The sequence below is a fragment of the Tetrao urogallus genome (assembly GCF_951394365.1).
Source record: "Tetrao urogallus genome assembly, chromosome: 7".
NCBI classification, from domain to species: Eukaryota; Metazoa; Chordata; class Aves; order Galliformes; family Phasianidae; genus Tetrao; species Tetrao urogallus.
This window is the reverse complement of record NC_136820.1, coordinates 46,852,620-46,875,639: the sequence shown is the minus strand read 5'-3', so window position 1 is coordinate 46,875,639 and position 23,020 is coordinate 46,852,620. Positions and strand designations below refer to the sequence as shown.

The following is a 23,020-nucleotide window of genomic DNA, read 5'->3' as shown; positions in this document are numbered from 1 at the left end:
CTTCCCCTTTCTCTGGTGACTGGAGAACAGAGGAGCCTGCCTGGAAGGACTCTTTCCAGCCATACCAAAGAAAACAATGGGAGTAAAGAAATGACAAAAGAAAATAATGGAGGAATAATAAAGCAGAGGATGAACTAAGAATAATGTCAAGGTGCTCCGTGTTCCCAGAAAGCAACTCCCTTTTAAAGACTGCGGCTCATATGCAGAAAGAAAAAGGCATCCATCACTCTCCCACAAGCCAAAAAGGCAGCGTAACATGGTGACCCACAGACCTGACCAGGTCTTGGGAGGCTCAAGCTCAGCCATCTCATCTGCTGCCAACTTCATGGGCAACCTATGCCACAAAACTCATCCACATCACGTACCAGGTATTACAGCTCTCATTTCTCCTGTTTTCTGCTATGTAGCATTAGACATTCAGAATCTCAGCCTTAGTCTGAAACTCGTTTGTAAGGAAAGCAAATTAAAAAAAAAAGAAAGATTTTCATGCCATTTGCCTAAGGAAAAGTTTGTTCTATAAAACAATCTGAAACAAAACCACCGATATCTTTGGAAAGAAATACTGCATAGCCCATAGCATCACAGACCAGGCTCTTGTGTGGCCCAGTCCTACTAGCAGCACTGTCTGGCATGCTCCAGATTTCAGATTTCATCTTCTGTCAAGAGAGCACTTCAGAACCCACCAGGAGCCGGGGATGAGGCAGCATTTTGGTTGCGTTTCTGTGCGGACCAAAAGACTGCAGCCAAGTCACAAAGGAACAGGATGGTTGGGCAACACATTCTTGTCTAAAATGTTTTTCAGCAGAAATTTGGAATGCTGACTGAAGGATTCCCATGCTTCAGTGAAGCATTTTTTCCGTAGCAAAATACTGCCTTTTTTTTTAATTTTTTTTATTTTTTTTTTTTAAATCTAAGAACTGAACGTTCAAACCCAAGCATTACAATGTGAGCATACTGTTGCAGGGCCTCATGGGAGACACCTGCACTTCCAAGAGGAGAACTGAGCATCCAAGTGCCCCATGCCTCACACTCCCTCTCCAAGAAAGGACATCCTTCAGCCCAACCAGCCAACCTCATCACAGAAAAATAACAGGAACACCAAGTACCAAAGGAACAACAGCTCACAGGCATGACAACAGCATTTCTAAAGCAATGTTTCCCCTGCCCCCGCCACAATTTCTCTGCTTAGAAAGAAAAAATAGCCTAAAAGAGACCCAAACAAGTTGATTAACGCTTCTGAGATTCAAACATGAACCAAATCCCCACTAATTCCACTTACTATGGCCACTCCCCTCCTCGCAGACTAGACTCCCATCGTCCCGCAAGCGAGAATTCTTCCAGCTAGTCAGATTAAATGAAGCAACAACTCAACATGCTCCAACGCCCTTCATCCCGTGGGGCCTGTTGGTCTGAGTCCTCAGCCCCGGATGCACAAGTGAAACGGGATGCTGACTACTTGTGCCTCCTCCATCACAGAGCTCTGAGTAACTCTGAGTGCGTAGGTACAGCCGGTCCGCTCGTGGACAAAAAGAAAAACCAGAAAGGAAGGAAGGCTTCCCTAAGCATCAGTGTTGTAATTTGGAAGGACTGTTCCTAACACAGTAAAACAAAATGCAGGAGGCAGCTAACAATTCTAAAACTGATTGCAAAGCACAACAGGACCCCACCGGCAATTTGTAAGTGAAGGTATAGAGAGGCTGGGCTGTGAATAAAAAGTTCAATTCTATAAAACTCCTGCGGTTAATGATTCAGCCAATGAAAACTGTTCTTCTTATTTTGACTCAATAGCTGGTTAGCTGCATCACTGCAGTGTCTAGAGCTAGTTTTCAAGAATGACAGCGGGAATTTTCTCCCGCTGTGAGGAAACAAAAATGTCATTTAAGAGAAGTTTAAGAAGTTTTGCTGCCCCGAAAGCATCCTGAAATGGCTCGGGATGGTCCCCACCCACCAACTTGCAGAACATGCTACCCTTGGAGCCAGCCAGGGCTGTGCTGGATTGTGTCTGCTTCGCCTGCAGCTGCACAGAGCCAGCTCCGACTTTCTCCGGTCAGTTCTGCAAACATCTTGGATTTCTTTCAGCGTGAGCTGAACACAACTCCAGTGATTCAACTTGGACAGCTGCTACCACCAGGGCACACTCTGAAACAGACACGCTACGTGCGCATGTGCTTTCGTCTGCACGTGTCGAGGAAGCCTGGAGGGAATCTATGATTTGGGAAGAGGACTTTTTGCCTCTCATCCCACGTTTGTTAGTAGCACAAATGCCATTAAAACACACATGACAATTTTAAATGACAATGCGGTTCCTTCCTTGCTAGGCAATCAGTAATTATGACATTGAGTGCAAGCTTATTCTAAGTCACAGCACTAGAAATAATATTCCAAGTATTGGAATGCTTCTTGCATGCTTCTTCAGAAGTTTCCTGGTACTCCTAATTATCCCCCCCTCCCCCCCCTCCATTTTTTGTTTTCTCCCCTTGGTATTTTGACAAGTGAATCTTTTCTTCACCCATTTAGTTCAGTAACGTATTCATTCCATACTCAACTAAGCTATTAAATTCACTTTAGCTATTATATCAGTGTCAGCAAGTAACTCCTAATATTGCTCAAGGGACAACTTTTTTGCTCACCAAAGCAACTCTGAATGTTCAACACAGCCAAAACGTTTGGTTTTGGGAGCATAAAGATAAACAATAGTAATTAGTGTTTAAATGCTTTATATAAGAATGACATTATTCCTCCCAAAAGAGCCTGGGTGTCTACGGCTCAAAGTTGGCAATCCATCTTTCACATATCTGAAGTAGAATGTGCACACGATAAATATTATATTTCATCAACACTGTCAGTAGAAAACACTTGACTAATCCAAGCCTTAAAGCTGTAGAGCTTGTAGCAAGTTCAACTAGATTCAGTGCTAAAAGAAAGAAGTGCCTTATGGTGGGATTTGAGCTATACAACAGTTTCAGGCTCTTTTATTACCTTTAGGAATTATTTGGGGTATCATTTTTAACCCCTGCTCCTCCATTGCCCCTCTGTGATACGGGGATCACTGCAATTTCTTTGCAGCTCTTCAAAAAGAAGTTCTAAAGCTTGTACGTTGATAACATTTGTTCCTATGTTATGAGCCCACACAACACTTGTTGAGTGGGTCTTTAACACTCAACTAACATCTACTCTAACACTTAACATCTAACAGAAGTTGGACTACATGATATTTGTATGTCCTTTCCAACTTGTGATACTTCACAGTTCCATGATTTAAACTCTGCTTTCACAGCCTGGTGAGCACCATTCCTACCTGCCTCTTCAGCCTACTGGAGTTTGGCATTTCAAACAATGCCTTACCTGTTTGCTGGAGTAGACACAGTTTTTATTCCTGTTGTTGTCCAGCAATCCCCCACATTTGCCCAATGCTGCCAAATCCTTCATAATAGAGTTCAGAGCTTCTTCTTCATCTGCAAAAGAAGGACAGACAACTGAAGCACAGAAGTTAACCTCACCCCTGGCAGTGCAAAGCAAAAAATACAGCATCACATATGTAATCATTCAACCCAAATGTGTTGAAAGTCATGATATCCAGCTTTGCCATTAAGAGAGGCATTGCAAGACTGCACACCACAGTCCCTCCCAGCCCACTGTGTATATGAAAGTCTCTTCATCAGTAGAGACAAAGATCCTCTGAAGAGCCAAGTTTTCTGCCTATGCCCTTCAGAGGTCATTTAAGGTGGGGCCTATAGGCTAGATGCAGTGTTCAGAGGGCTGGATCAGTTTGTTAGGTTGAAGACGGTGCTTTGTGCAGCAAATCTTTCAGAACCCAAAAAGCTCTTGCAGCAAGTGATGGAGCATAACCCAGCTCTTCGTGCCCTCCTTCCCTCCTCTTCATTAAAGATGCTCAAGAGACACAACTGACTTTCAAAGCCAGAGCCAGTGAGCAATCACAGGACAAGACAAGAAACTCACCAGAACAAGCAACAAATTCAACCATCCAGGATAGAAGAAAGGCTGGAAGGGCACGTGATATTTCAGATTTCTGCAGTAACCAGTGCAGTAACCAGTGTTCCAGTGATGTGCACCGGAACAGGTTGCCCAAGAAGGCTGCAGATGCCCCATCCCTGCAGGCATTCAAAGCCAGGCTGGATGTGGCTCTGGGCAGCCTGCTCTGCTGGTTGGTGACCCTGCACACAGCAGGGGGCTGAAACCAGATGAGCATTGTGGTCCTTTTCAACCCAGGCCATTCTATGATTCTATGATAACCAAAGAGACTTGACAGACCCACTGGATACGAAACCAATCTCCTCCCTTTTCAACACTTCTCCTTTGGTGCACGTGGACTCTGAAATCAGCTATCAAGCTCTGCATGCAAGGTACCCAGCATGGGCACAGAAAGATGTACCAGGAGCTAGGGCAGGGCATGTCTGCTAGGAGGCAGTGAGAACTTGGTCAAAAGGGGCAGCTATTAAAGAGTGAAGCTGTGACAAAAAGGGTTGAAGACTTGTCATGTGCGCTGTGTACCCCAGGGCCATCGCTGGGTTAAGAAATAAGGGGAAAAAAGAAAGGAAAGATGTCTAAAAACCAGCTTTTCTTTTAAAGTACAGAAAAACTTTTTCTTTTGTCAACAATACACAGTATATGATAAGCTTAATATTATTTATTGTTCTATTAATTATAGGTTTAATGCTTATATATAAATTTCCCCCCCCCCCTTCCCTACCTCCCTGACCCCTGAGAATAAGGGAGGTGGTAGGAAGCACAACCTGAACTGCTGCAATAATAATGCTGCAATTTTCCCATATTTACTTTTATTTTTTGGGGGGAGGGGGGCTGTAAGAGGGACCTCTGGGGACAAGCCTGATTTTCCACACGGATTTTGTAGTAGGAAAAAAACCAACACACACACACACACAAAAAAAAAAGCCTCTTTTTTTGTGGAAGGGGAAAGGAAAGAGGGAGGGACAAGTTAAAAAAAAAAAAAAAAAAAAAAAAAAAAAAAAAAAGCAAAAATAAAAAAATAAAACAAATACACACAACCCCCCACATATACCACCCTGTAGGAATTTTCCACCTAAACTGTATCTCTGCAACGCTCCTCGCCTCTTTCTTTTTTCCAATCAGAATGACAACAAAAGTTTCCTGAACTTGCTGAAACTGAATGCAGCCTCCAATGCCACGGGGCAACAGAGCTAAAGCAGGCAGTGGCAGAGCCAGGCTTCTGCTGGCACAACCACACTGCTCACCTCTGCAAGAAGATGCACCTCTGGTTAATCCATCAGTGCCCTGCAGAGATGTTTTAGGACTTACTCAAGTCAGCAGTGCCCGTCCTAAAGAGGAAACACAGCAGGATTTGCTGGAGACGACCATAATATCTATAATAGTGTTGATAATAATAACAGTACTCTAAAACGTGAGGACATAAGAACTTCCAAGTGAGTGTCCCAGCTGCCCGCCTCCCAGACACCCAGCAAAGGACCTGGCAGCCCCAGGAGCTGCCCCAAACCCTGCTAGCCCACAGACCATGTCCTAAAGAGTTCCAACCGCTGGGGATTAAGAGCGCAGAAGAGAGTGACAGCATGAATTACATTTTAGAGGGGATGTCCAGGATGAACCCGTGGCACCAATTAATCCATCGCAACAATGGGATCCTTAAGCAGAGGTGAACCCCATCACTCTGCAAAATGCAAATGGATTGAGCCTAAAAAAAACCACAAAAACATCTCTCTGGAGATGTATTGAAAACGTCCATGCTCTCACTGCTTATCCCATCACATGGGGCTGAAACAGGAAAGGCTGTTTTCCACCACCAAATCATGAAACATCTGCCTATCAGAGCACACGGCTTCAGCACAATCAGAGGGATTATGGCTGAGGGCTCAAGTGCCCAAAACAAAGTGGAAAAAACCCCACAGCATGCTCGGAGCAGGACACCATTTGCATAATCAGTTGCAAAACCAATGCTTCCCAGTCCTCTTGATGTCAGCTTTGCACAGGGACTGATGCTTTCCAGACAGAGCCTCTTGCCCATCCTTGTTACTGCTCCTGGGGTCTCCCAGTTGACTCCCTGGAAGGGTGGAGAACTCTGTTCCGTGGAAACGAGCAGCCAGCTCAGCCAGTTCAGTCAAAATTCAAACCAGCACTGAAGCTCACTGGATAATTAAATCCAAATGCCACTCCCAAGCCTCTACAGCAAAAGGAGCGTCACAGGCTGCTTGCTGACAGCCTGGTTTGGTTCAAGCAAGCAGAGGGTGCAGGATGGATGGCTTTCCCCAAGGAAAAATACCAGGGAAACAAAGGGAATCCCACACTGAGGGACACAAAAGATCAGCTTCTCCTGATCTAGCACCTGGCCTCATGAGAAGGCACCTTGGAGGCTACACAGCAGGCATCTTCCCAGGCTTTGCCGCTGCTCCAGAGCAAAACAACGGCAAGTTGCACAACACCAGTGAAGCATTCTGCAGGGCCCAGATGGACTTGGGGACTCAAGCCACCCTCTGAACTTGCACAGCACGAGCCTTCATCCTGAACAACATCCCAGCCCAGTTGGCACCATTCTGTATAAACTCACTGAGCGGTGCTGCAGGCTGATGAGATGAAACCCTTGTAAAACAAATCCTTCACTCTACCCAGCACCACATGTAAACAGGAATAACAGTCTCTCTTCTTTCACCCTTGGTTCCTCATCGACTTTCAGCCATCTCCCTTAGAGTGAATTCATTGCTTTGCTCTCTGCTTCCCCATTTACACCCCAATTTTGTGCTTCTTAATCAGCTTCCTGTGATGAAGCTCAATCAATCACGTCCACCCGATCAAGGACCACAGCCAAAAGGTCTCAATGATTTCCCAAAGCTTTGGCCTGCAGGGAAGCACCAAGAGCTTAGGAGAGGTAAGAAGAGGTCAGACAGGAGCACGCTCAGGAAGCAGTGACTACAGAGCTGTGATGGACACGGGGAGGTTGACTTTAGACTTTAATAAAAGCCATAGGGTCACAGTGCTGATCCATTTTGGCAGGTTCTTACATTAAACTGGAGTACTTCTTTCTCTAATCAGCTCTGTAAGACGCTAAGACTCACAGGTCCCAGGCACTACCGATGCGAATCTAGAGTACTCAGCACTTGCAAAATCTGCTACAAAGTAAAATCAGAAAGCCACAACATGACACATCTCCTGCAGAGACGAGTTCCTGGTGCTGCTACAGCGCCTCAGTTCTGCTGTGCGTGCAGCAGAGAGGAACCTGGAGTTTCAGTCTTAGTACTGCAGCTTTACTGGTGAATAACAACAAAAATAAGCAAAGGAGAAAGAGTGAGCCTGAAGGTCAACAGGGACCACCCAAAACAATTCAGCCGTCAGGAGAGAAAGCAAATGAAGAAGGGACAAAGGAATAATTTAGCTGCATTCAGATGGTCTAGACAGTGCTGTTATTGTTGGCTTTGCTAATAGGTCATTACTAAGAGGCAGCTTACGGTAGTTCCATGAAGCTCCTTCCATCAACAGTGAAAAGAAAAAAAAAAAAAAGCACCAGCTGTATGAAGCACAGAGAACAGCCTGCAGAAAGAAGGCAGAGCCTTGTGGAACAGCACAAGTTCTGATATCGGCCTCTCGCACGCCAGGCTTGAGCCTGGGAAAAGTTGGGGAAAAATCCTGGGTGTTGCAGAAGGGGAACAGAAGTGCTTTGAGTCACTCCTGAGCAAGGCTGGAGCGGTGGCTCTGGGGCTGCACACAGCCATGCACACTTCTGCATGGATCCAGTGTAAAACCACAGCTGTGACCATTTGTGGTCACTAAAGATCCCACTGTGCTTTACACAGCTGTGGTGGTGATGGCCCAGCCCAGCCCAGCCATCGTGCCCGTGTAAATTCCAGCCATTGCTCGAAGCCATCTCTCAGTACGGTGATGCAACCACGGGGGATATCCCCAGGCAGAGAGAACAGTGCTGTGAAGGGTTACGGGGGTCGAACAGAGAATGGGAAGCCTCACAGAAGCACTGTCACACCTTCAGAGGCAGCCCTGTCAAAACACAGGCTTTGAACACATTGTGGAAAAATACTGAAGTGCCATAGAATATAGTGAAAAGAAATACCAATCTGCATGACTATACCATGAGTAGTCTTCACTTTGGTCTGCAAAGGACATCAGCCTTCAGTTTTCTCTTCATTTTCTCATGTTTTTAGAAAACATTTTTTTTTTTTTTTTTTTTGGAAGGGGGGAATAATGACATTTCCCAATTACCAAAGAGAACCTTCAGCTGAAAGCCAAAACTCAGCACCTCAGCATCATTCAGTGCAGCTCTTGCCTGAACGGATGTCCAGCTGAAATGTCAAGATGGGAAGAGATAGGAGCTGCTGTCTATGCCTCGTTTTATGGACAGGACTCTGTGAGAGACAAAAGCCTTTCCAAGACTGCACAAGTCTGCAGACAGAGCTAAATACATTAATAGAAGCTTAAATTTGGTTAGCACTTAACTCGATCTGGCCTTCCTTGATGTATACAAAGACCCCAGAAATTCACTTAGCAGTCTACTCATCAGGTCCTGACCTGGAATTAAACAGAACAGTCTTTTCCAGGAAGCTCTCCAGAAAGTCTCAGTTCAAAGAGTATTTTGGTAATTCCAAAACCTTCCAAATTTCAAGAACATAACAAATCTCAGCAAACACAAGAGTAGGACACACATTCAGTGGTAAAACCACACTTCCATGGCAGCCCATGCACCACAGCAGAAGTTCACACCTACTGGACCAACAGCAAGTGGGGCTGCCCATCGCCTTTATCAGAAGGTCAGAGAACCATAGAATCATTAAGGTTGGAAAAGACCTCTAGGATCATCGAGTGCAAACATCAACACACGACCACCATGCCCACTGAACACATACATCAGTGCACATCTGCCCTTTTCTTGAAAAGGTGAAGGCTGCATCACTCCTATCTTAACAAGGAAACAGCACAAACCTATACGAAGCAGGTATCAGAGAACCTTCTTGAAGACAAATGCAGCCTTTCCTCCAAAAGCCAGCAGGGAAACTGAGCTTGATATGAAACTTGCTAAGCTTTCTAGCTTGCAAAGGACTCAGATCATCAGCTTTCTTCAGTGCCTACAAACACCATCAACGGATATGTCCTGCCACCAGGATTCAGGTCATGCAGAAAATACAAGCTACTGAGGAATCAAGACAGCAAAGAGCAGGAGGGATCAATTAGTAAGAAAACATCATTACAGTGACTGCTCCAGTCAAAACTAGGAAGTCTATCAGTGATCTGATCCAGAAGCACAAGCTCAGTGCCATGACTTGAAGCACAACTAAAGCCCCTAAGCAAGGAAGTACAGGACCAGACACACACAGGTGGCTACAAATACTATGTTGCAGCTCATCCTCCATGAATGGGATCTCTGTAAATGACCTGCAGCAAAACAGCCTGCTGTGAGCATCACCCAGTGACAGAGATGCAGATTATCTTCTATTTAAACTTAACCTGCATGCACAAACCATTCTGCTACTGTCTGGTGCAGCATTTGGCATCTGATGTAGAGAAAAACTATCCAGTTACCCTCTCCCAGCCCAGATTGCTGTACATGGTAACAGACACCAGTGGAGCACCTTCCTTTTGCAAGTCAGCACACTCTGGCCAGCAGCTGGATCCTGCTGTCGTTCACTCTCCTGCAACCCCACCCAAGGGACGGCAAAGTCACCCCGTGTTCTCCTCCAGGGCAGGGCACAGCTCAGCAGGTCAAACAGAGCAATTATACAGGAGGAAATGAGGAAAGACCCTTCTGATACGCAGGATTTCTTGGCAGGAGTTTGCTTGCTGACGTCTTAAGCTCGGGACACACTCACTCAGATTAACACTGTGAGGGCTTTCTTGAAAACACTTTTAGCACCATCATTCCTCAGTTAGGATAAGCTACATAATCTGATCTGTACTGACTGTTATTAACATTCTACCTGACAAACACTTGTTCTTCACACAAGACATAATTGGCATAAAACGCACAATAAAACATCCGTAGGTTTACGGCACCTCCGTGCTATCTCACAGATGCTCTTCTCAGGGGTAAAATCCATTTTGAGAGTTCCTGCATCCTATTTTCCCTCATAAGCTATCCCTCAGGTGACCTATATCGCATAGGCAACAGGTCACAGAACTTATTTGGATCAAAACTTCTTCTTTTTACATTCCCTTGCAAAAGTGGACAGCTGTTGTAGCCACTCAAGGTCAGACTGGTTGGGGCTTTGGGCACCTGATGGAGCTGTAGGTGCCTCTGTTCACTGCAGTGGAGTTGAACCAGATGGCCTTCAGGGGCCACTTTCAAGTCAATTCTATGATTCTACATTAGCTTAGCCAGGAATGGGCTCAGAGGAAAGACAGGAATCTGTTTTAAAAAGCTACATTAGTAATTATTTTAAGAGGTCATTAATACAACTGTCTATCACATATATCACTGATTCTAATGACCACAAAGACAGAATCCAACCAGCTCCCAAAATACTCATCAGCGCAAATAAGCAAACCCCTCTAATGCAGTGTTTAGTGTCTTGTCGATGTGTTCAGCATACTGACAAGAGCCATCAAAAAACAGCAAAAGGGAAAGAATCAGCTGATGAACATGGACATCACCATGTATTTTAGGTACACTGTGAGGTAACGAAGAACTCAACCACCCTCTGAATTTCCTCAGGGGAAGCAAAGAACTGTAGTGATGCTACAGGGAATTCACTTCAGTCTAGGAGAGGTGAGAGTGATGCTCCTAAACACCAAGCAATCGGAGGCACAGCCACCATGGCTACCCTGGGCTGCAGGGACCACTTAGGCTTGGACACATCCCTCAGCCATGGAGGACTGGAGAGGACCCCATGGTGCCATCACCACCCACTCTCTACCATCACCCAATCCCTACCCCATCACCTTCCTAAGCTAATTGCCCCCTGCTACATTTACCTCTAAGTGCCTCCCTACTTCTCCCTGGAACAGGGCCATAACGCAAACCTTCCACGTTAAGCAACTTGACACACACAGGTAGTGCAGCCAGAATGACCAAAGCCCTCACGTAGCGCTCGACTATTGAACAGCTTGTTATCAAAGCCCATAAAGCAATCGAAAGCACGGCAAAGATTAAATAAGCCTATTGCTGTTAGCAAAGAGCAAGCATTTATCCCACTAAAGTGAAACTTAACCCAACCTTGACCACTCCAGCTGCCGAATGCTTCCTAGCCATGAACTGGCTCCTGCACTGGGCAGCTCCCAGTTGCAGCCCTCAGGAAGACTGGAGGAAGGGACAGGAATGCAGCAGCAAGATTTAGGGCTTTCCTGTAAAGGCACAGAGCTGCTTTGAGATAAACCACGCTAAATCTCTGCCTCTTGGACAAACCGACTGACCCTCATTTGTTATCGCAGATTACTCTCACGAGGCCTCTAGGAGACATGCAAGCAAGGACTCAACAGTTACAAAACCAAAATAACCACATTTTCAGAAATTCTTTTAAGCCCACAGTTCCACTGAGAGGAAAAAAGAAAATTCGGGAGCTGTCTGGTTTTATGGTATGATGCATTTTCTCCTTTAGCATCTGCCTGCAGAACTCCTCACCACTTCAAAGGTCCTGCTTTCTCTCCCTCCATCCACAACTGCCTTTCACAGCTTTTTTTGCTAACCCACTCCCTTGGCTCCAAAGACACTACTTACCTTTTCCTGTCATGGATTAACATAATTAAACTGAACCTAGAGCAGTTTTTCCAGCCATTTTTCCAGCTTCGCTTAAATTCTGCCGCTTCTGAAGAAGGGCTTATGTACCTAAAAGCCAGCCTGTTTTTTTCCACCTCTATCAGTTTGGTCTAATAAAAGATATCACCTCTCCCCACAACCTGTACATCTCTTGAGCGCACTTGAAAGGAAGAAAACATTTATCCAGTAAGAAACATGGTTGGCAAGTTATTTCCCCTGACGGCCTCTGATACTTGTGCAGGTTATTTGCAGGCTCATAAAGACCTCTTTCTCTGTCCCAGCTCAGCTACTTCCAGTGCTCAGAGTCACAGCCCTGAACCTGTGAACTCCTCATCTGTTGCTGCTGCAGCAATGGCTGCAGCATCTCAATTACAGCAACGTGGGGGCTGAACCTCTACTCCCCAGGATCCCAAAGAGACTGGCATGATCTGAAGCAGCTCCAGGGCACAACATCACTAGGAAAGGGAGAAGGATCTGAACTTGGACATCTCTAGAAAATAATGCACCCAAACTGCTGCAATTCAACCCGATTTTCAAAAAGAAAAATGTTGGGTAATAAGCAAAAGAAAAATACAGAGCTCTTGTAACAGGTCCAGAAAAGGGCCACTAAAATGACCAGAGGGCTGGAGCAGTCCTATGAAGCAAGGTTGAGGCAACTGGACTTTTTTAGCTTGGAGAAGACCCTGGGGAGACCTCCTTGTGGCCTTCCAGTACTCAAACGGAGCATATAAACGAGGGGAAATGGCTGTTTATGAGGGTGGATAGTGATAGGACAAGGGGGAATGGTTTTAAGTTGAAAGAGGGGAGGTTTAGGTTAGATATTAGGAGGAAGTTTTTCCCCCAGAGGGTGGTGATGCACTGGAACAGGTTGCCCAAGGAGGCTGTGGATGCCCCATCCCTGCAGGCATTGAAGGCCAGGCTGGATGTGGCTCTGGGCAGCCTGGTCTGCTGGTTGGTGACCTGCACACAGCAGGGGGTTGGAACTGGATGAGCATTGTGGTCCTTTGTAACCCAGGCCATTCTACAATTCTGTGAATTTCTGCAATTTACCACGCTGCCATGTTTCAGCACAGCATTTCGTAACTGCCATTGGCTATGCTCCTCTCACTGCACTGCATAGCGTGGATATTTCTGGAAGTGTCATATTCACTCGTTGGCTCCCAGCACAATTTTGATCAAATGATGAAGAGGCCATGAACCCACGTGGAGGGGTGACAGATGGAAATGGAGCGTGAGCTCTGTGCCAGGAGTGAGAGGTGAGACACTGGGACGCGTGTTCTCCACTCCAATTTTCTCCCATTAATGAGGTTCAGGAAATCAAAATAAGAGGCATGTGGCAACCCAACAATCACATTAAAAACAACTTCATTATTCCTCCAACCAGCAGGAATTGCAGTATCCAAATGCAGGATACTGCACAATTTTGGAAGATCAGCATCCAGTGAGGGCGTCATCTCCACAAAGGAGTCTCTCCTGGATCTACGCTCAGTCTTTTCAAAGTACTGCATCTCTAGACCTAAGATGTGATGCACTTGGGAAGCACACATGCAGCTTCTCCACACCTATACTGTGACCATGTATCTCCCCATACAAATCACTTTCTCCTTCAAAAGCCATTTCCAGCTACAAACTACCCTGAAGTTCTCACCGCCCCATTTTTTTGTAGAAAGAAAAAGTCGAATGCTTCAGTATAAATACAACAGTTACATATTTGTCCTGGGGCAATACTGAACAGGAGCCCAAGCGATTGTTCCAACACCAAAGCATGAAGAAAAATGAAAATAATTCTGCCCCAAGCTCTTAGGCTGCATTCAATTCCTCTTCCCTCAGAACATGAGCCCTGTGTCCTATCCTACACAAAGACCTCCAGGTCCTTCACAGACAGAAGGGAACAGGTATAGGTGCTCAGAGATGTGGTTATGGCCATATCTGCACAACAGAGCCCACAGTTCCAAGGACCCCTGGGCTAGCCCTAAGCTGGCACATGCAGGCATGCTGTGTTGGTCCTGCAAGAGCAAAGCAACTTGTGTGCAGCACTGAGCTCTGGTGCTGGCTGCTATGTCAGAGGTGCTGCCCACAGAGGTGCCACAAGTCCCCGCTTCCCATCTTGTGGTCTCTGTGCAAGATCACACAGCTTCCCTACAACGCATCCAGGAACGGTGCCACACTGAACTCTGAGACATTGGGCACGCTATAAATAGGATCCTGGGAAGAAAGGCAGATCTGGAAGGGACCTCTAGAGATCAGTTTGTCCAACACACCCTCTCTGTGGTTCACCAGAAGGGAATCAATGAAATGACTGCAAATTCTCTGCTTGTCCCTTGCAAACGTTTCCACATCTCAATACATGGGGGAAACAAGCACATGTACATGGGGTGGGGTGTCAGTGGTGATGAGCTCCAAGCAATGACATTTGGGAGGGGACAGGCACAGCACCTTCTGTCCATGCACAGGAATAATCACAGAATGGCCAGGGTTGGAAGGGACCTGAAGGATCAGGAATCTCCAACCCCCTGCCACAGGCAGGGCCACCAACCTCCACATTCAATACCAGACCAGGCTGTCCAGAGCCCCATCCAACCTGGCCTTGAACACCTCCAGGGATGGACAGGGCATCCACAACCTCTCTGGGCAGCTGTTCCAGCACCTCACCACTCTCTCTGTAAAGAACTTCCCCTGACATCCAACCTAAATCTTCTCTCCCTCAACTTAAAACCATTTCCCCTTGCCCTGCTGTTACCTACTGCTGTTATCTGAATAAGCAGAATTGCAAGTCTACACAAAACTCATACTGACCTCAGTAAAGCAACTCTGGCTGTCCTGGGAACAAGGCTTAGCTTTCCTTCTTTTTGAAATAAAATTGCATTGAATTGAAGTGGTTTTCATCTTCAAAATGAAAATTTCTCCTAGAAAGTTCTGGGGTTTTTCATCAGGGATTTTAAAGTGAAATTTGTCATTCTTTATACCCAGAACCAGGTCTGGACTTTCTCTTCCCTATCTTTTTTTTTTTTTCTCCCTTCTTTACTTGACTTTAGATGAGTTCTTTTACCCCCAAATCTCTCTTCCAGTTAATAGAGAGTTAAAACAAGAAAACAAACAAACAACTGAACACAGGAAGGTGAGGGCAGGATGAGGGAAAACCTCCTGTCCTCCTTTCTCCATTAGGAGGACAAACAGCTTAGCTGTGGCTTCACGTTTTCCAGTTTGTAAATTGAAATCACTACCAAACTGCATATCATTCTCCCACCAGCTCTAGAGAGCTAAATTCACTGGGATTGCCCCCCCCCCCCCCCCCCCCCCTTTCTTTTCTCTTCCCCCCCACTATTTCAATACGCCCTCAAACATTTTGGACGAATGCCTGTAAATTATGCAAACGTAAAAGTGAAGTGCCAACCAACATAAAGATTCCTCTGAGATCTTTGCTTTCTCCTTCCTTGAGGGCCAACAGGTCAGGAAGCCATCCAAGCTCCATGTTTTAATTACATTCTAAGAGCTACGTGAGGCAGAACCTGCTGTTATCCTTCAGCCACCATCCTCCTTTCAAAACTAAAGAAATTAAGCAGAAATCCCTACAATTGCTAGGACTACCACTTGCTGGCAAAATGGTGTACAGACCACTTTGGAAGTAGTTTTGAGGTCAATATTTATTCTGCAGAGAGCAGTGTCACACTCAAAAATGCATAAGATTCCAGCTGAATCCCAAAACTAGAAGCATACAGCTCTCAGTAAGGCATGTGTCACCAACAAAGCCATCTGAGCAGCAATTAACTCCTAGGATTGGGAAGAGTAAGAGTAACATGGTGAAGCTGGATGGCCAACAGCATAAAAGCTGAAGAAGCTGGGGCCCTTGCCACTTATCACAGGATCATAGGGGTTGGAAAGGACCTCCAGAGATCATCAAGTCCAACCCCCCTGCCAAAGCAGGTTCCCTACACCAGGTAAGGTATCACCTGCTAGTATGGGTCAATACCTCCCATCCAATTACTCACATGCTAAAACAGGAACAGTTCAGCACTTCCCTATGTCTGTTAAAACAGTCTTTGGCAACTGCAATAAGATTTGAATCACTGTGTTTCTCCAGAGTTACAAATACTCTTCATCTAAATGAAGAAATAACTCTCCCTCAGCATCACAGGAAGGTGCAAATATCACCAGGCTCCACTTGAAAGCAAATCTCAGAATTATCAAGGTCAGAAAAGACCTCCAAGATACACAGTCCAACCATCCACCTACCACCACTATTTGAATGAAGCTTCCTTGGGTGAAGAAATACAGAGTGAAGGTGCTGTGCCTAGAATACAAGGCAGACTTGGCAAGAGGCTCCACCTAGAACACAACCCACTGACTACACTGGTGGTAAGAAGAGAATTTATCCCATTTCAGCACCACTGGAAAGCAGAAAAAAAAAAAAGTAAAGAAAACATTCTGTGATATTTAAGTAGGCCATCTTGGCAATGTCTCCCGCTCTACTGTCAAGAGTAGACCCAAAATTAATAGGCTGCAGAGAATTAAGTGCTTCAGGGGAATCCAGTTCTTACCCATCTTTCCATCTACATCAGGCCTCCATTCCACCGGTCCCAGGCACTTGTACCTTATCCTCCACTTTCAAGCATCCACCCTGTAACAACAAACATACACAGAATTTATAGATGGATTTTGGCACGGCAAACAGGACAGAGACTGAACACAGCCATTCTTCACAGAGCACCTCCCCATCATCCTCTGGGCTGGAGGAAGAAGGGGCAAGGAATTGAGAGCCGGAGCCCATCCTCCTCTGCACAGCCCAAAGGTTATGCACTGAGTACACTACAAACCTGCTACCCTTTCCAAAATATATACATATACATAATTAATCTTGGAGTAACGAGCTTAAACTTCTGCTACGAGTCTCCTTGTGTAAGAGGACACCAGTGGAAAAACTCACTTCAGTCTGAATGAAGGCACAACATGCAAACGACAAATGTGAGAAGTTCACTCTGAAGGAATGGCTGCAAGCAGGGATTGAAAGGGTCTTCTGCAACCACGGTGCCTCAGTGCTGGCAAGCAGGAGGATATTTATCCAACCTATTTTGAGAGAGACAAGCAGGAAGGGAAAGCGATAAGACAGTGGTGAAGGCAGAGAAGTGAACGTCACAGAGAACATTGCTCCTTTTGCTGCTGCAGCTTCCTCTGAGACAGCACCGCTCACACTGAGCTCTACTCTGCCTATTTCCAAGACAAGGATGAGGCAAGGAAGAAAACGGGCTCAGATGGGTTTAAAGTCTTATCTTGAGGAGGATAGTTCACGCCAAAGTGGACTGAGAGAACAGAAGTGCACCAAAAATCAATGTAAAAACTCTGGCTGATTGTAACAAGAACAGGAAACAGCTCAAATCCTCACTGCTTTTGCTTCCAAAATTGATGCAACACTTCCAGCAATTGAGCTGCACTCAGGGTTTGCTCTGGGGCCATGTGCAGATAGCCTGGATTTAACCCTACATTCCGAGCCAGCCCAGCTTAACTCCGCCATCAGCAGCATGGTCAGATTTTTCTAATGGCTTTTTGGAGAACTTTCAGACCTTTGCAATCTGATTCTATCACAAAAGCACACACCTACAGAAACCAGGCAAACAAACACTGGAAAGACAGGTGAATTTCCCATGGGCTGAGCTGTGTGCTCTTCTTCATCATCGCTGCCCCAGCGGGCGCCAGAGACCCCACTGAGCACACAGCTCACTCAGCGCAGGAAATCTCACAGATACATGAGATAAAAATGTTTTCTGTTGTCTCAGATCTCCTAAATCCTGAGGACAGCCAGCCTTCACATTGGGCTGCAAACACTGTTGATTTCCGTGGCTTTGCAAAAATACATACCAGCAGCTTCCTGTTACAGAAGGACACATTCCTGTTTCTAGTATAAATTCTGCCTTTTTACGATCTCCTTTCGAAAACAGGGAAGCGAGAGGAAAGGAAAAATCCTTTTTCTGCTCGGAAGCACTTTGAAGCAGCATCCCATCTCTCCTCCCACCAAGATCTCTGACCTCCATGTGCTGAAAGCCGGATCGGAGGGGCCCTGGGCAGCCTGATCTGGTGGGGGGCAACCAGCTCACAGCAGGAGGTGAAACTAGATGGTCCCTTCCAACCCAACACTATCAAGGTCCCTTCATACCCAAGCCATTCTATGATTCTGTGTTTTGCAATCAGCTCCCAGGGATGCTGAGGCAATGCAGTGCTCACATTCCAGGTATGAGCTGTGCATGCAAGAGACTCGGGCTGCTCCAATCTGCTTGGGAAACTGCCAGGGGAAACCTCCAAACAGATGCTCTCACCTAGAGGCTGTGGAATCTCCTTCTATAGGGATATTCAAGACCCAGCTGAATGCCTACCTGTGTAACCTATTGCAGGGGACTTGCTTTGGTGGGGCAATGGATTCAATGGTCTCTTGAGATCCCTTACAACCCCTGCAATTCTGTGACCTGGAATAAAAGCAACTTTGATTTGATTGAGCTGAATTCGTTTCTACAGCTCAAGTGGCTCAACATCACTGCAGCTACATGGGCACAGGGTATGAGTACCCAAATGAGACCAAAATGAGAAAGCAGTACCTACTCCCAGCCCAAGCACCACATCATGTGTTGGTTTGAAGGTGTATGGACACATCACTGTAAAACAATAATAACAAGCCACAGTTGCCCCTGAAATGCGGCTCAGCTGGAAAGCTACTCAAACTAGCATTGCTAAAATTGGGACTTTCCTTGTTTTTTTCAAGCAGCAGGGAACAACATGTTGGGCTCACAGCGTTTAACAAGCAAGAGTCAAGCGGAAAAAATCTCTCCTTTTTAAGAGTTGACCACATTAACTTTCAGCAAGTTTCCGGGAGTCCTGCCAGGGCGCTGGAGTTTTGTATACTACGGAACTGTTAAAAATATTATTGTAAATGTTATTTTCAAAAAGCTTAGAGGCCAGGGCTGGGGTAGCATTAAAAACAACAGCAAAGCAAATGAGATTGTTTTAGCTGGGAGAATACAAGCGTAGGCACGCGGATAGCTTGGTCAAACAGCCTGCAGGCTTGGCCAAGAGAGATTCAAACTCAATGAGTGGTTAAAATATCAAAGATTTCCTTGGATTATCATAGTCATAGAATGGCTTGTGTTGGAAGGGATCCCAAAGATCACGTAGCTCCAATCCCTTGCTGCATACAGGGCTGGCAACCACTAAATCAGGCACTAGAATTGTTAGATTTTGGGGACAATTGAGACATTCCCAATTCATATGGCATCTTCTGCTCATCTGAACCACGCAACACACAGGCGTGGTCAAAAAGAAGCCATTCAAGCTTACAATCCTATCTTTACAAGCATGCAACAGGGACAGGCTTTCTGCAAATGTGTGTAACCAGGGCCCAGGTTTGCATGTTTATCTCGCAAATGACCTTAATGGACAGACTGCATGAGCCAAGAGGAGGAAAAAAAACCTTTCCTGAGCATGCACTCATCAAGCTGCAAAGCAAGGAGTGACACGCGTGCATGCCCACAGCTCACATGAGGAGCCCAGCGCTCTGGAAGACACTGCACAAAAGCCAACAAGGAATTTGATACGAACACGTATCAGCCAAGGATTTTTCTCCCCATTTTGGAACACAGCAACTTAAAACTGCTTAAGAATCTCTTGCACAGCAATACGCTGCTAGAAGAAGAGATACTCCATAGATTCTTAAGAGCCATCGTGCAAAACGGAGCATACCTTTCATCATAAGTGACAAAACCAGTGCAGCTGTGCTCAAGAAGTCTCTCCTAAGCCATTCTGTTGGTTCCATCAGGTGTAGAACATGAGCTTTAAAACCTGCATGGCAGATAGCTGTTAACTTCCCCCACAGCCTTTTAAGAGTCACTAAGATTTTAAGATTCCTTCCCTTATCAACTCCTCCTCTTCCTGCAAGTGAGTCTGTAAATGCAATAACCCATCCAACGCGTTCCAGTAAGCTTTTCTCAGTCGGTTTCATTTTTCTGCTATCTAGTAATAATCCCTTTACCAAATTCAGTGGAATAATCAGTAATTTACACTGGTACATTAAAAAAAAAAAAAAAAAAAAAAAAAAAAAGTGTTGATTTTGCACAGAAATCACCAGCTGCCAGAAAACCATAAAACTAGGAAGCAATCACAAGTATTGAAAAGTACTCCTCCATCAGCAAAAAAACCCAACAACAACAACAACAAAAACCAAAAAAGCAGAGAACATCAAGTCAGGATGAATGTATCATCCTGACAGACAGCCCCCTCTGCTAATGACGATGGTTTGTTTGCATTCAGAAGAACACTGTCATGTACCATTTCCCCTTATCCAGGGTCAAATCACATCCTCAGACACATGAAACCTTGCTCCAAAGAGCTGCCAAGCCAATGTCACACAATGGAGAACCTGACCTGAGAGTCCATTGCCTGGGATGCCCAGTTCTCCCTGAGGATAACAGCAGCTTAGAACCAACCCTATCTCCACAACAGGCTCTGGAGCAGGCAGGAGGAGGCCCAGCTATCTCTCAGATAGGCTGCCAGACCTCACAGCCTATCCTGATTTAAGCATGGAAGCTGCTCTGCCATCCCCCAAGGCAACCTACTTGCTAACAGACCCACTTTCCCTCATTCCCAGCTTCCCACTGACACCTCAACTCTCCTACAGTCTGCCCTACCAGCCCTCATATGCCACCATTAGCCTCTACTGGCTGCGATCGATAGCCTCCCAGCTGTCTGCCCTAACAAGCTGCAGCCTCACCCCTGCAGCCCATCTGCATTTGATTGATCAAAACACAACTTTCTGATTCACAGAGAAGCTGAGGGCTCAGAATTACTGACTACTTTCTGCTCTCTCAGCAGCTACCTGGTCATTGTAGCCTGCCTGTGACTATGAGAGTAGATGGTGATAGGACAAGGGGGAATGGTCTTAATCTGAGACGGGGGAGGTTTAGGTTAGATATTAGGAGGAAGTTTTTCACTCAGAGGGTGGTGATGCACTGGAACAGGTTGCCCAAGGAGGCTGTGGATGCCCCATCCCTGCAGGCATTGAAGGCCAGGCTGGATGTGGCTCTGGGCAGCCTGGTCTGCTGGTTGGTGACCCTGCACACAGCAGGGGGTTGAAACTAGATGAGCATCATAGTCCTTTTCAACCCAGGCCATTCTATGATTCTGTGGTTCCTATCAGCAAGAAAACCCATGGCACATGGGGAGACCAGGACCAGAGGATCAGCCCATAGAGTCACCTCAAGATCCTTTCCAAGCTCCAGAAAGGTTTGGACATATCTCTCAGATACACAGTCTGATTTTTGGGTGGTCCTGTGCAAAAGCCAGGTGTTGGACTTGATGATCCTTGTGGGCTCCTTCCAACTCCCAATGTTCTATTATTCTCTGATTATTTTCTTGCTCACGCCACTTCTGTTGCGTAATTCTGAATCTAGATGAGAGCAGGGAAAGCCAAGCTCAACAAGCACTTAGTGGCAAGGGAAGATTAAAATGCATGCTGTGTTTCTGGGTGAAAGGAATGCATTCCTGCATAGCCCCAGGACACTGCCGTCTCCAGTTTGTGCACACACTGATGGGATGGTGAGGAGATTATGAAACAGGAACACGTGGGTCAGTTTTCACATAAGTTTTATTCTCCTTGTCCTCCTGACCTACAGCATCACATGAACTCAAATGTGCTTGTGTTTGTGTGTGTGACTGTCTACACATGATACAACATGAGCCATCAACAGTGCAGGAACCAGAGCAGGTAGCACATGGCCTTATGTTTGAGCAGCATAATATTGTATATAGAGACATATACATATGATATGTATATAGAGCATATACATTGGTCCCTTGTAACCCAAACTATTCTGTGACTTTATTATTGTGATTTCTGTGCTGGCTCCCCTTCATTCCCCAAACATAAGTAGGGGTAAAAAAGATAGGAAAACTGAGAAGGCAGGTCATGCAGCTAAATTTAGTTGAGGGCATTGTGCTGCTTGAAGCTGGGCATCACAGCCCACTGACATCAGAAGAGACTTGGGTTGGAAAGGACCTTAAAGAAATCTGCTTCCAACCCTGCACCACAGGCAGAGACACCTCCCAGCAGACCAGGCTGCCTACAGCCCCATCCAACTTGGCCTTGAACACTCATTGGGATGGGGCACCCACAGCTTCTCCTGTGCCAGTGCCTCTCCTATGGCTTCCAGCCTGGTGTGGTGCAAAGGAAAATCAGGAGCAGCAGAAGGCACCTTGGAGGAAATATGACCTGAAGACCTTCAGAAGAGAGGAGCCCATCAGCTTCAAGAGACCACCGACCAATCCTGGACTGCCAGGGCAGCCAAGCAACACCTTCAAATGCAAAGACTGTCAGAGCAGCAGTTGCTCAGCTGCTCCAAAACCAGGTCATTTATTAGACACAGCAGGGAAACAGTCAGCTCCTCTTCCAAGAGAGCTCTGAGAAACATTGAGCAACTCAATAATGATTCCCACGGCCCAGTTTCAGACAGACAGAATTAATTTCCAGGATGGAAAGGAACATATGCCTGCATATCAAAACAAAATACAGGAGCCTTTCCAGTTCTTCAGCTGTATTTCAATGGAAACCAGAAGGCTATCCTGATGGAAAGACTTCAGTTTTCTCATTAACTCTCTGCTGAGTATTTAATGCTGTTAATTGATGATGAGAGGTGGTGTCCAGGCATTACGTGCAGTTGCTTTTTAAATCTTTAGACCAAGATTTCTCCAAATCAAGTAATAATAAGGCAGACTTTCTCTCTGCATGTGCTGTGCCCTACAGTAAGTTCCCCCTCCTCAGAAGACGTCTGCTGGAGGAAGGGAGGTGAAGCACATCTCAGGGCTCATTTACAAGTGTTGGAAACTTTCCTAGAAAACGTCATCTGCGATACTGTCACTTCCATGCAACATGCCAAGAAAAAGACCATCGGTGCCAGGGACATGGTGTGTGCCATGAAACACCCAGCCCCTGCCCTCCTTGGATTTAGGGGAAAACTTCTCCTGATTCAGCAGAGAGAGTGGTGCACCAAGGGATGTCCCACAACACCTACAGAAAACTACACAAAATGCAGCATGGTGTTGGGATACCGACCACAAGGCCAACACACAGCCCCAGGGGCCCAACATGGGGCCACCTCCAGCAAAAACTTCTCATCAGTGGTGAAGCGAGCTTGGCTGCTCACCTGTATCATACAGCAGTCCTGGTTTCCAATCCCAAATGTTGATCTCACATCCCTGTTGACCAGGAGGCGCTCTTGAAAGCAGCAAAGTATCCTGGATGCAAAAGCCAACACAATCCCAACACAGCAAGGCAGCACATGC

General features: G+C 46.0%; 1 protein-coding gene across 1 annotated transcript in view; it reads right to left on the bottom strand.

Annotated features, from left to right (window-relative positions):
• Positions 1-23,020, bottom strand: part of LOC306948513 (mitogen-activated protein kinase kinase kinase 3-like) — a gene marked incomplete at both ends in the record, with an annotated part of 67,049 nt that overhangs the window by 34,434 nt on the left and 9,595 nt on the right. The window contains one exon of the mRNA XM_079538152.1: positions 3,346-3,455. Within this exon, the coding sequence (XP_079394278.1) occupies positions 3,346-3,455 (110 nt within the window). The remainder of the gene's footprint in view (positions 1-3,345; positions 3,456-23,020) is intronic.